At 45.2% G+C, this 13,412-nt stretch overlaps 1 protein-coding gene across 2 annotated transcripts in view; it reads right to left on the bottom strand.

The window, feature by feature from the left end:
* Positions 1-5,113: 5,113 nt before the first annotated feature.
* The window catches only part of LOC146556098 (aryl hydrocarbon receptor-like), a 46,298-nt gene continuing 37,999 nt past the window's right edge, over positions 5,114-13,412 (bottom strand). The window contains exons 8-11 of one of the 2 annotated variants that reach the window (XM_085248324.1): positions 13,256-13,365; positions 10,753-10,894; positions 8,935-10,642; positions 5,114-7,301 (exon numbers count right to left, since the gene is read on the bottom strand). In XM_085248324.1, coding sequence (XP_085104450.1) covers positions 7,230-7,301; positions 8,935-10,642; positions 10,753-10,894; positions 13,256-13,365 — 2,032 coding nt within the window. In that variant the 3' untranslated portion in view covers positions 5,114-7,229. The remainder of the gene's footprint in view (positions 7,302-8,934; positions 10,643-10,752; positions 10,895-13,255; positions 13,366-13,412) is intronic. The other variant, XM_085248325.1, reaches the window with a different exon arrangement.

The following is a 13,412-nucleotide window of genomic DNA, read 5'->3' as shown; positions in this document are numbered from 1 at the left end:
TTATCATTACCATGCCCTGTAAGTTACCGTAATCAGGTCAAATCATTTTCCTCATCCTCAATTCAATGGCTCGAATATCTCTGGTACACACAAGGTGTTTTTATCAGACATGGACTCAATCAAGGAGAAAAACAGCTCTGTTGTTATTATGTGGATGGGTATGGTCAGATTAAGGGTAAAACATATGTGTGGGGGATTTTTGGGCTGCTACTTCCACGGCTGTGTTAAGTGTTTTTCGAATCAGGCCGATGTTAATCCCCTGTTAGGTGCATCTCTTGCACACATAAACAGCGCCACTCAAGACAGGCTCGCTAGATTGAGAGCTGAGCATAATGTGTGTCTTGTTATAATCTGGGAGCACGAGTGGACAGAGTTAAAACGTAGTGATGAGAGTGTAATCAGCTTTCTCAGACGTTACGATCCACCAGAGCCTTTGAACCCTCGCCATGCACTCTTTGGAGGCCGTACAAGCCCAGCACAGCTGCGTTGTAGTGCCGGGCCTGGTGAGAAAGTCAGGTATGTGGATGTCACCTCGCTGTATCCATTTGTAAATAGCACCTGTCGTTACCCCTTAGGTCATCCTCAAATAATCTTTCGAGATTTTCAGGACCCTAAAAACTGCTTTGGGTTTATCAAAGCGGTTGTTTACCCACCCAGAGGGCTCTATTTTCCCGTTTTACCATATAAAACAAAATCAGGTAAGAGTCTCTTTACTCTCTGTCTCACTTGTGCTGAAATGAACAACCAACAGGGGGCGTGTAACCATAGCAACGAGGAGAGAGCTCTCAGAGGGGTGTGGACCACCCCTAAATTTAACCTGGCATTAGAAAAGGGCTATCAAATAAGTCGAATCACCGAGGTATGGCACTTTGAGAAACAGAGTAACACAATATTCACAGACTATGTACATCATTTCCTGCGTAAAAAAACAAGAGGCTTCAGGCTACCCATCAGATGCTGAGGAGGCTAAACAGCTTCACATTAAAGACTACCAGGCTAAGCAAGGCATCACTTTAGACCCTGAAAACATAAAACTAAACCCTGCTAAAAGACAAATGGCCAAACTGTGTTTAAACTCCTTTTGGGGAGAATTCGGTCAGAGAAATAATCTCACGCAGAGCAAACTGGTGAGTGACCCCGAGGAATTCTTTAACCTCATGTTCTCTCCAAAATACAAAGTGAGCTATTTCTCTTTTGTCAGCGATGATGTGGCTCTTATTCAATGGTGTTATGTGACCTCTGCACTCCACTCCCAAACTCCACAGATAACATCTTCATTGCGACTTCACTACTTCATATGGGCGTATGAAACTCTACAGTTACTTGGATCAGCTGCAGGAAAGGGCTATTTACTACGATACTGACAGTGTTGTTTATCTCACAAAGCAAAATCAATCTGAACTAGAATTAGGTCGATATTTAGGCGATCTAACAAACGAGTTGGATCAGGATGATTTCATTAGAGTTTGTTGCAGCAGGACCTAAGAGTTATGGCTACATGACCAGAAAAGGTAAAGTTGTTTTGAAAGCAAAAGGCATCACACACACATGATGTCTGCGAAAGGGTCAACTTTGAATCTGTAAAGATTCTTGTTCACAATTACACTGATAACTGTGGAGGAGGGTCTACACTTGAGGCCCCTCAGCACAGTATCGTCCGTAATAAAGCAGCCTTTTCACTACAAAAGTCATCATTCCCCAAAAAATTCCGAGTTGTTTATGACAAGCGTAGATTGCTGCCAGGAGGTCTGACTTTACCCTTTGGTTATTGATTATTTTTGTTTGTTTTTAAAATGTTTCAGCCTGCTTTAATCCAGTTTGATCCCAGACTTCATGTGCCATTTTCTTGTATGGTTGTCGGGCCCAGTGGCTCTGGAAAGACCTTTTTTGTGAAATCTGTATTGGAAAACTGTTACATGTTTTGAGCAAGCTTGTTGACAATGTTGTGGGTTTATACATCCTTTCAGCCTCTGTGTTCTGAGCTGCAAGAGAAAAACAAAAGCATTAAATTCATTGACCAACCTTCTTACAGGTGACAAGGCTCTGCCCCGAACACGTTTCAGTTGTTAAAATTAACAGTGGTTACAGCGCCACCTAGTGGGAACAGGAAATGTCATGTTTTACACTTTGGAGTACAGTTTCAAGCCACTTCACCCCAGCAACCTCAGATTTATCCAGGAAAGCTTTGAGGATTTGGTCTTAGTTCGATTGAAAACTGTGAGCGTTTCACAAACGGCGCGACCCCAGCAGCATGGTGAGTGTTGATGTTTTGCAATGAAGTAAAACTGCTATAACTCAAATCTAGTCCAGTATCTACCAAACTTCACAGGCACGATGAAAGTCCCGCCCTGAACAGATTGATGTACCCATTATCAGCAATAGAGCACCACCCAGTGGGAGCAGGTGGTGCAGTTGGTCATGGAATATTGCAAACTGGCTCCACAGCACAAAGTACAACATTTACAGAATACAACATTTCAAACAAGCAGCTCCTGCACTGTTTCATCTGTGACTGAAATTTGGTAGCCTAATGTATTATCTTAAGGTCTCTTGGAGTTATAACCTAAACCTAACAGGAAGTCAGCCATTTGGAGTTTAGACTGTAATTTTGGCAACATTTTTCACCATTTTCAGGCCTCGTACCTGAATGAACTCCTCCCAGGGATTTCATCAGATCAACAAGCTGTTCGGTGAGGGGAATCCTTGGTAGGACCTTCTATTGTCAAGCATTTGAGTTTTTGTGAAACAGCGTGGTCGTGGTGTCACGCTGAGTTCCCATCATTCACCGTGCAGCATGTTCACAGCAGATATATCGAACAATTATCTGGTAAGTTATTGGACAATGACACATTTTGTTGTGTAGCCTCTGTGGATGTGACTGAAGTGGAAACTTTCAGCTTTAATTCAAGGGATGTTCATCGGTTATGGACTTTAGGCAAAGGATAGATCCAAATGTCAAAAACAATACTCTTATTTAAAATTATGTTCTGAAAAGAAATGTGTCAAAATAAAATTCCTAAACAGATGAAGATATATTTTTGTTTAAACCCTTGAAATGAAAGTGATTAAAGCCTGCAGTTCAATCATTTCAACAGGTCTGTTCATAAGTAACCGTTCCTTTTGAGCAGGGGCTCGTCTGTAGCAGCACTGTAGACGTTGGTAAGCACTTGTCCTTCATGCTTTAGGTACTTGGGGTGTTCAGAGACAAGAAACACAGTGCATTTGCTTGGACACTCGGTGATCCCGGAACAGACCCCATCATAGCTGTAAATGGGTTCTTCATGCTCTGAGACCAGCACAAGAGAGCAGGAGACTCTTTTTGTACAGTGGATCAAGCAGCTATCACACGGGCTGGCATTTAATATGTATTCTGATGTTACTGAACTCTCCCCGACTTTCAGTAATGAAGACCAGCAAATTTACAACCAGCTCTGCTACAGCTCAAAAGTGAGAGAAAGGTGGGAGACAATACTGGTGTGTGGGGATCCTACATCCCTGTACACCAGTGTTAAGGAGAGGAATGCTTAATGACAGGTTATGGTGGATTTTGCAAAAAGGATTGAAATGGCTGTGGTGAAGTGCAGTGGTACAGGTATCAAGAACGAGGGTGATGCACAGAGCAGTTGTAAATACAGGGGGATGAAGTTGACGACAACGGGAAAGACTTGCTTAAGAAGCAACGTGACAGTGAGCAGCAGTATGGCTTCATGCTGAGAGAAAAGCAAGCGTACCAACAGAGAGCTGTGGAGAAGGTCTGAAGGAGTTACGCTGTCTCTTTGTGGAGAAAGGATGTGATGGTGACAGGAGGGGAACTGTGGTCCTGCACGACTGCAAGGTACATGAGGCTGGTGCAGGAACTATATATAGGACAGTGAGCCAGTGGTGAGGTGTGCAGCAGGAGTGACAGATGAGCTCAAGGCAGAGGTGGGATCGTATCAAGGATCTGCTCCCAGCGCCTTCTTGTTTGCTATGGATACACACATGGTCTGTTAGATGAGGTCAGGCAGGAGTGTCCATGGACTCTGATGTTTGCAGACGACATTGTGATCTGAAGTAAGAGTAGGGAGCAGGTAGAAGAAACTCTGGAGAGGTGGAGGTATGCACTGGAGAAAGAAGAAATCAAAGACTGGTAGGAAGGTGTACACACAAGGAGCAGAGACGGTGGAAGTAGATGAGTTCAAAGACCTGAGGTCAACCATCCAAAGCAACAGGCAGTGTGCAAAAGAGGTGACGATGCATGGTGGAGCAGGTGAAGATGAGCAACAGGGGCGACGGAGGAAAAGCAGTAGTGAAAGGGAAGCTTTACAATACAGTAGAGACTCTGAAGATGATGGCACTGACGAACAGGAGACTGGGCTGGAGCTATGCACGTTCAGTCCTCATGTAACTGCACTGTTAATGAACTTTAACATGCCACTCCACGCTTGGGTTTCTGAAAACTGAACAGTCTTAGCTGGTGAACAGGGAACAGGTCACAGTACTTTTCTCAGTCCTGTCCTGTCTTTGGAAACGTTTCACTGGGATTCCTTTCAAAATGTTTTTGTTTGAAAGGATCCATCCATTCACAAGTACATCAGAGCAGTGAACATACAGGCAAAGAGCAGCTTTTTGGAGTCATGGACATGAATCACAGCGTTAATCCAACTATGGATGTGGTGACTTATCAACATGTTCATAGCTGTTTGAAAGATCAGACAAGAAACCCCTCAAACGTCTCCATCGAGTGGATGGAGATTAATGGGACATTACCCAAACATAAATTCTCCTCATTTCTAACAGCAAGTGTACTTTTACTGCCAAGAGCCATCACATCCATTAACAAGTTTGTTTAATAAATGATTAAAAGATTTTCCCTGTGGCGTTTATCTGCAAGTTTAAATGTTGGCTTTGTTTTCATGCAGTTTCCTCTCCTGATTTCTGGGCCACACGCTCGAGGACAGAAAGAAAGTCTGCTCTCCTTTCCCGTCTCTCTCAGGGCCTGTGGTCTCAAACTCTATTCCGATTAATTAAATAAGCAAGAAAATAACAGCAGTAAACATTTTACTACTAAGTATCATTTTATGGGTTGGAAACAAATGTATCTGGTAGACACTGGTGCTTCAACACCCAATTAACTAACCAGTTTCGTCTTCGTTTATTTTACATATAGTGTTACATTAAACGTGGCCAAAATTTGTCCATGAGCCAAGACGTCAGGCTTAAGACGACTATGTGGTTGCACAGAACCCCAATATGCTAACTAGCTGATCCCAGGCACACAGCTGTGGGTGTGAAAACACAAAAACTCAACCCACTTGCTGTTCAAGCCTCCAACCTCTGGCACGTGGCTTAAAGGCCAATGAGATCAAACAGTTGTAAATAAGCTGAACACAATGTTCGTACTTGCACACATATTTATGGACATTAGACAAAAGGTAATTATTTGTTAAACTTGCATATAGTATGACAAAATGAAAGTAGATTACATTGATTGTTTTTACAAAGAAGGCACGAGCAGAAAAGGTCAAAACTGCAGCACGACTGAGCCAAACATGTGGCTCCGGGTTTTTCATAGTGGCTTCAGTCCGCATCAAAGTCCAGCATCACAGACCTCTCGTGGGCTCGAGGGCCTCGGTCTCCACAGTCAGTGCTTCACGCTGGGAGTGAATGTTTTCATCACGGCTCATTCGACACAACACAGGACGCAGGAAAGAGAAACTACAGACTTTTAGTGCGCTTTCAATTAACATTGTATGCTTTTCATATTTAAACACTGCAACAAAACTCACTTCCAAATATAAACATGACAGATTCCCGCTGTGCAGCAGGAATAAGAAGCTGCCTTGTTCATGCTGTTGCTGCTCAGGTGACTGGAGATGATGTTTCATGTAGTGTGAATATATTACAGATGCATCAGAGGAACACAATCAAATCAAAGAAGGAACAAAGTGGACGAAACAGTAAACATCTCCACGTTTCACTGAAAACACTGGCACATTTTCATTTTAGTTTCCCTGGTTTGCATTGAATGAACGTTGGATGCACTTAAAGATCAACCGTGTTCGATACGGTATCTCCTGTAGGCACGGCTTCCCTACCACCGAGGAACTTGGACAACAACCAGGAAGATTTATTTGATTTGATCTGCGTTCTACAACAAGGCAAAAAATAAAAATAGATAAGAGATGATTTCAGCTGCCTGTTCAGTGAGAAGGCACAGAGAATCTAAAGGGTTATACTGGATATGGCTCAGTTTTAATGTGTTTATTGTCCATGCTACATCACAATAATGGAAAGGGGAGCAAAGCTGCTGCATATCCAGCTGGACGCGTCTCATAAAGCATGTATGAATGAACTGCAGGTAGCACGTCCTTTGAACCAGGTCAGAAGTCCATTCTATTAATGAGCTGTGAGTCTAAGAAATGCCTAAAACTGTCTCTAAAACTTAAGTTGTTCGCTACCTGTTGTCCAGGTGTGCAGCTCCCACAGGTTTGTAACACTTTGCAGTGATACATGCTTCGACTTGAACGTCCGTACAGTTACAGCGACTCTAATGTCCCCCGGTTCCCCTAGTCATTTCCCATTCAACCACACCCACATCGACTCTGGTCCAGCAATGCTTGTTTTTTACGTTTTGGCGATGACTTCATGAAGTAATGTTTGAATTTCTGCAGCAGCCTCCAAACTCACAAAGCTCTGCGTCCTGGAACAAACTCTCCATCATTTACGCTGCACACAGCAACACACATGTATGACATAATAACATGTGCAGACCGTTTGTTAAACAAACACAACTAGTATCACGTTTATGCACTCAAGCCCTTTAAGGGTTTTATCTAAAGTATCCAGATTACATATTGGAAGGTACTGCTCGCTGACGTTTATGCTGTTTTATAATAAATTTGAAATTCATCCCAACTTTATCAGAATGAACATACTTAAACATCATGGCTCTAAATAACATCTTTGGCTGTTTGTGTCCTACCTGGTCCGAGCTCCACCATAGTAAATGCACTTGTGGCTTCATACTTCATTATTATCATAGTGTATCTTCACTAAAGCAACAGCTTTTAAAGACGACAGAGGCCGGACAAAGCGTATCTGATACAGAGGGATATAAAACACAGTAACAAGTGTACGTGTGTGGATGTGTGGATAAGCACTGATACAGGCAAAGATATGCTGGGGTTTGTCCTTCTCCAGCAACTGTAGCACCAGCAGCAGCGGCACGGAGGCGTGTCTCCATCCCATCAGGTGTGTGGCTGCATCAGAGAAAGTGTGAAGGAAGCTCTGTTGTGCTCAGCGGGGCTCGAGTCGTTCTGCTGGACAGACAACAGGATGCTCAACCATTACACCGACAAAGACACTCACAGCAGAGTCAGTCAGGTCGTTTTGGGTGGGACTCTCTGACCTTTAACACCAAAAACTACATTCTCTTGTTATATTTCTTTATCGCTGCACATATTAGCAGAAAAACACAAACTTTTTGGATAAAATAAAAATATAAAGATTGCAAATAGAGCAGATACCCAAGGCCTCACTTAGGAAACAGATACAGGTGATAATTTCTTCAGATGCAGAACATAGAATCATTAAAATGACGAAACATATTGTTTCTGTCTGACATTATGAACAGGAAGTCGGTCCAGTTAAAAACAGGAAGTAAGAACACAACAAGAGTCACGTCCCAACAATGACTCTTCTCCTCTCAGAGCGAGCGCATCGAGGGAGATGCAGACGGATCATCTGCTCACAATTTAATTATAGGAAAGGTTTGCAGCTGGATTTTAAAATCAGGAGTATCAGAGGGCTCAGATCGCCACCTCAGCATGTTTACGTGGGGTTTGTGTGTCCCAGGCCTTATGTTGTTGGGTTGCTTTTCCCCCTGGGAGGGTCTCCCAAGGATGAGGTGAGTGTCTTTAGCCTATGTGACTCGGCCTGAAGAGGATACATGCCCACCTGTAGACCCACAGCCTGCAGGAGGCACAGTGTGTGTCGGGCGACAGCCAGCGGCAGAAGCCCTAGGTGACCAATCCCCACTATCGAGACTGGCGACTGGGACTTGGAACCAGTTTGGTGGTGAAGGAGCCTGAGCTGGTGTGTGAGTTTGAGAGGTCCTAGCTAGTTACAGCAGGGTTTACCTCAACGCATGGTTTCACTCTGAAATCAGCCTCCTGAAAAGGGGCTGGACTCCAGTCTGGGGTTGCCCTCGATGAGAGGGGTCAGGTCCTGGAGCGAGGAGTTTAAGTATCTCTGGGTTCACGAGTGAGGGAAGAGAGGACAGAAGTAAGGCCGAATGTAGTTCATTTTACTGGAGCGAGACAAAATATAAACCAACAATCCAGAAACACTGATTGATTGCATTGATTTGCATGTCACTGACTGAAATAAGTCTTTGGCACCCACACACTGGTTGTGTGCCCAAGTGGCTCGCAGACTACAATCAATCAGTCAACCAATCTTCCCCTACAGATACTCCCAATCTTAACTTGTTATGTGCATAGACACCTGTCCACAGAATCAGCTTCTTCCATCCCAACCTCTCCACTACCATGGGCAAGACAGACCATCCGGACTGGGCTACAAGACCATCAGCGAAACGCTTGGAGAGAAGGTGACAGCTGTTACTGTGATTACTAAATCAGGTCCCCTCCGTCTGGAGCTCAATGCAAAGTCATTTCCTGTGCAATGACTTGCATTGAGCAAAGTCATGGGATGAGGATGATCATGGAAACCGTGGTGGATCAGCATTAATCCACACTTGTTAAAATGTTATGTGAAGGCAGTTGGGACCACAGTTACCGTTGGTAACACAAACCTCTCACTGCCAATTATGCAGTTCCTCCAAAAAAGCCTCCTACATTCATACATTTGACATTTCGATGACGGGACTCAGGGCCACCTGCTAATGCTGTAGTACAAGCTGGGGGTGACTGTTCAGTTCTGAGTGCTTACCTGTATGTGCTTGTTGCTTTCTAGGTAGTGCTGAATGCTGTGTGAGTGCTCTGAGGAAGGAACATTGGGGGGAACAATTAGAGCCCTGAGGGTCTGCAGGTTGATGGCTGATGCGTCCACCGCAGGCTCACTGTGGTTCCACTGGGAGTAGCAGGAACCTTGAGGAGGACTCTGATCCAAAGATGTGCCAGGCACCTTGAGGCTTGAAGGCTCAGAGATGGACAGGATGTCTGGGTTGGAAGAAAACATGCAGCTGCTGGGTGCAGCTGCCTGGTAACCTGCCAGCCCTCCCTGCTGTGTGCCATTCAGTCTGGTGCCATTCCTCGGGAAAAAAGTAGCACGGGTTTGGTTTTGTGAATTTTGGCTCTGCAGTACTGGCATGGTCTTGTGTCCATTTTGCATCATGCTAGCATGAAGCAGCTTTTGCTGCTGGCTCTGTGGCCACTGCTGAAGAGGAAGGTTGTGCTTGTCAAATGGAAGACTTTCCTGCAGGCGAGGTGAGGAAAACTGAAAGGGAATATTAGGTGCATTGGAGGAAGTAAAGTCTTGGCAAGGAATCAGTGGTGGCACACTGTCCATAACAGTGGGTGGTGAACTGTTTGGTTGGGGAACAGAGCTCTGTATGTGACAACTTCCTGCCATTACAGGTGCCTGCAAACTGCTTTGGTGTGGCAGAAGATGGTTGGACTGCTGGACTTGACCAGAACTGTCCTGACGGAAGCCCATATGTGCGACAGACGCTTGGTCATGGGACTGAAAAGGAGCTAAAGAATTACCAGCTGAGATGTCAGGGACAGTGAGATCAGGCAGCTCAATAGATGGGCTGAAGATGTCATGGAGCTGGAGCTGCTGAAGAGAAGGCAGGCTGGGGTCAGGCCGGGGACCCCGGTGAGACAGCATCTGGGCGCTTTGCCCTGATGCCACTGCTACACTGACCGCATCCTGCTGGTGAACGTAGGGGCCTTTCACCGGAGAGTAAGTGCAGTCGGGGCTGGGTGCCTGTAATAACTGTGGCTCGCAGAGATCAGAGGCTGAGACGAGGGCAGCCTGAGTGAAGGGCTCCTGCTGATGGTTGCTGATGGCGGTGAGGCAGCTGGGAGGGACGGTGTCCAGACAATCCTCGGCTTTCTCCTTAAACAAAATGCTGTCGATGTAGTCAAATACATCGCTGGCGACGATGCTGTCCAGATCAGAACTGACCTTACTCTGCGAACCCTCCTGTCCTAATCTCTTCAGAGCATTTTCCCACTCTAAGAGCTCGGCGTTATCCACCTCCAGTGTTTGCAAAGCTGAATAAAAATCCCCACTCTGCACCATTTTTTCAAAGCTGCCGATCACGGCCATGACGGACTGCTTGGCCTCCTCTTTCACCACAACAGGCTCACTTGTTGTGACCGTTGCCTCGCTCCCCTGCCACGCATCACTGACAACGCTGACCAGGGCCCTGCTGTCCATGAACACTTGATCCACAGGCAGTGGGGTCTCCACAGTCTGGGTGTAAAGACTTTCATCCTGACTCAAGAAGCAGTCCAGCAAAGAGCCAGGCACCACGTCCTTCTTCATGTCATTGTTGCTGAACACTTTATTGGACTGATGTTGCAGGATGTCCATGGTGGGGCCGGTGTTATAGAGGGTGGCCTCTCCTTTGGTGAAGCTGAAGGGAAGCTGCAGGCTCCTTTGGCGCAGATACTCCTCACCCTCAGCGTTACTGGAACAACCAGACACAACACAGTCCATCACCAGACAACCTCTTATTCTTACAGTGTCACGTGACTCTCTGATTTCATCCTTTAAACAACCAGTCGAGGGGACACTCACCTTATAGCTTTCTGATATGCAATGATAAATTCAGGTCTCCCTCCTTTGTAGATGATCTTGGCATTGGACTTCACCCACACCCAGCTGCCCGGTTTGCTGAGGAGCCTGAACACAGTCAGCCCAGACTCTCCTGTTTTAAGCACTGACACACAGGAGAGGGTTCACAGTGAGAGAGGAGGTGTGCTCGTATTCATGCTATATGAAATCCTATATTAGGCAAGAATGGGAAACCAAACAACAGCAGCTGGTCTCCTGCGTTCATGTTAAAAGAATGTTGTCCTGTCACAAAAATATAAAATTCATAATACAGTGGGGCAAAAAAGTATTTAGTCAGCCACCGATTGTGCAAGTTCCCCCACCTAAAATGATGACAGAGGTCAGTAATTTGCACCAGAGGTACACTTCAACTGTGAGAGACAGAATGTGAAAAAAAAATCCATGAATCCACATGGTAGGATTTGTAAAGAATTTATTGGTAAATCAGGGTGGAAAATAAGTATTTGGTCACCTCAAACAAGGAAAATCTCTGGCTCTCACAGACCTGTAACATCTTCTGTAAGAAGCTTTTCTGTCCCCCACTCGTTACCTGTATGAATGGCACCTGTTTGAACTCATCATCTGTATAAAAGACACCTGTCCACAGCCTCAAACAGTCAGACTCCAAACTCCGCCATGGCCAAGACCAAAGAGCTTTCGAAGGACACCAGGAAAAGTATTGTAGACCTGCACCAGACTGGGAAGAGTGAATCTACAATAGGCAAGCAGCTTGGTGTGAAAAAATCAACTGTGGGAGCAATCATCAGAAAATGGAAGACATACAAGACCACTGATAATCTCCCTCCATCTGGGGCTCCACGCAAGATCTCATCCCGTGGGGTCAAAATGATCATGAGAACGGTGAGCAAAGATCCCAGAACCACACGGGGGGACCTGGTGAATGACCTGCAGAGAGCTGGGACCAAAGTAACAAAGGTCACCATCAGTAACACACTACAACGGCAGGGAATCAAATCCCGCAGTGCCAGACGTGTTCCGCTGCTGAAGCCAGTGCATGTCCAGGCCCGTCTGAAGTTTGCCAGAGAGCACATGGATGATACAGCAGAGGATTGGGAGAATGTCATGTGGTCAGATGAAACCAAAGTAGAACTTTTTGGTATAAACTCAACTCGTCGTGTTTGGAGGAAGAAGAATACTGAGTTGCATCCCAAGAACACCATACCTACTGTGAAGCATGGGGGTGGAAACATCATGCTATGGGGCTGTTTTTCTGCCAAGGGGACAGGACGACTGATCCGTGTTAAGGACAGAATGAATGGGGCCATGTATCGTGAGATTTTGAGCCAAAACCTCCTTCCATCAGTGAGAACTTTGAAGATAAAACGAGGCTGGGTCTTCCAACATGACAATGATCCAAAACACACCGCCCGGGCAACAAAGGAGTGGCTCCGTAAGAAGCATTTGAAAGTCCTGGAGTGGCCTAGCCAGTCTCCAGACCTCAACCCCATAGAAAATCTGTGGCGGGAGTTGAAAGTCCGTGTTGCTCGGCGACAGCCCCAAAACATCACTGCTCTCGAGAAGATCTGCATGGAGGAATGGGCCAAAATACCAGCTACTGTGTGTGCAAACCTGGTAAAGACCTATAGTAAACGTTTGACCTCTGTTATTGCCAACAAAGGTTATGTTACAAAGTATTGAGTTGTATTTTTGTTATTGACCAAATACTTATTTTCCACCCTGATTTACCAATAAATTCTTTACAAATCCTACCATGTGGATTCATGGATTTTTTTTCACATTCTGTCTCTCACAGTTGAAGTGTACCTCTGGTGCAAATTACTGACCTCTGTCATCATTTTAGGTGGGGGAACTTGCACAATCGGTGGCTGACTAAATACTTTTTTGCCCCACTGTATATATGTTTTTAAAACACTGTAACATTTAAAAATGAGTCTTTTTTAGGTTTTTGTACTCATAAACATTGATTCATGTGTGTAGATGTCTTATGTCCGTGCCTAGAGAATCCCACAATCAAACCTAACCTATGTAACTGTTTAACATGTGTAGATGTCATTTTTAATCGTCTTTCGTCCTCCCGCCACTGCTCTCTCCTCCCTCCTCTCATCCTCTGAACTGAAGTCCGAGCTCTGTCACCCAAACGCGTATAAACATCCGCATTTATTCCAGATGTCACAATCACTTCGTTGTAATCTCCCGTCCCAGCACAGCTGACGATGCTCCAACTAAACGACCACACCAGGTTATAAAGTTTGTGTTCGGCTCAAGTCACAATCACACTTTCCCTCTGATACAAAGTTTGACTATATTCTTGCAAATGAGAGTTCATTCACTAAATATTTACGCCCAACAACGTCAGACACACGTCAAAGACAGTTTCAGACTAAGACGAGTCACGAGCAGCTTCACGGTCTAATGCACGATCTCAGTCTGCAGTAGCTGCGTTGCAGCATGTCATTTGAAGGCTGACTTTGAATTGCTAACATACTGCGGATGTGGTTGTCGGCACAGTGCATCATGTCAGCTGCGTGGATAAACTGGTATCCGGAGCCTTTCATGCACAGCTCAATCTCGGAATAGCCCAGCACGATCTTCCCCCTGGAAACAACAAATGGTGGAGTTATGGCCAGAGGAATAAAATTCAG

Source organism: Mchenga conophoros, linkage group LG16, assembly GCF_057382185.1.
Source record: "Mchenga conophoros isolate Kocher_MC1m ecotype Shallow Benthic linkage group LG16, M_conophoros_male_GT1.1, whole genome shotgun sequence".
NCBI classification, from domain to species: domain Eukaryota; kingdom Metazoa; phylum Chordata; class Actinopteri; order Cichliformes; family Cichlidae; genus Mchenga; species Mchenga conophoros.
This window is presented reverse-complemented; position numbering and strand designations above follow the sequence as displayed.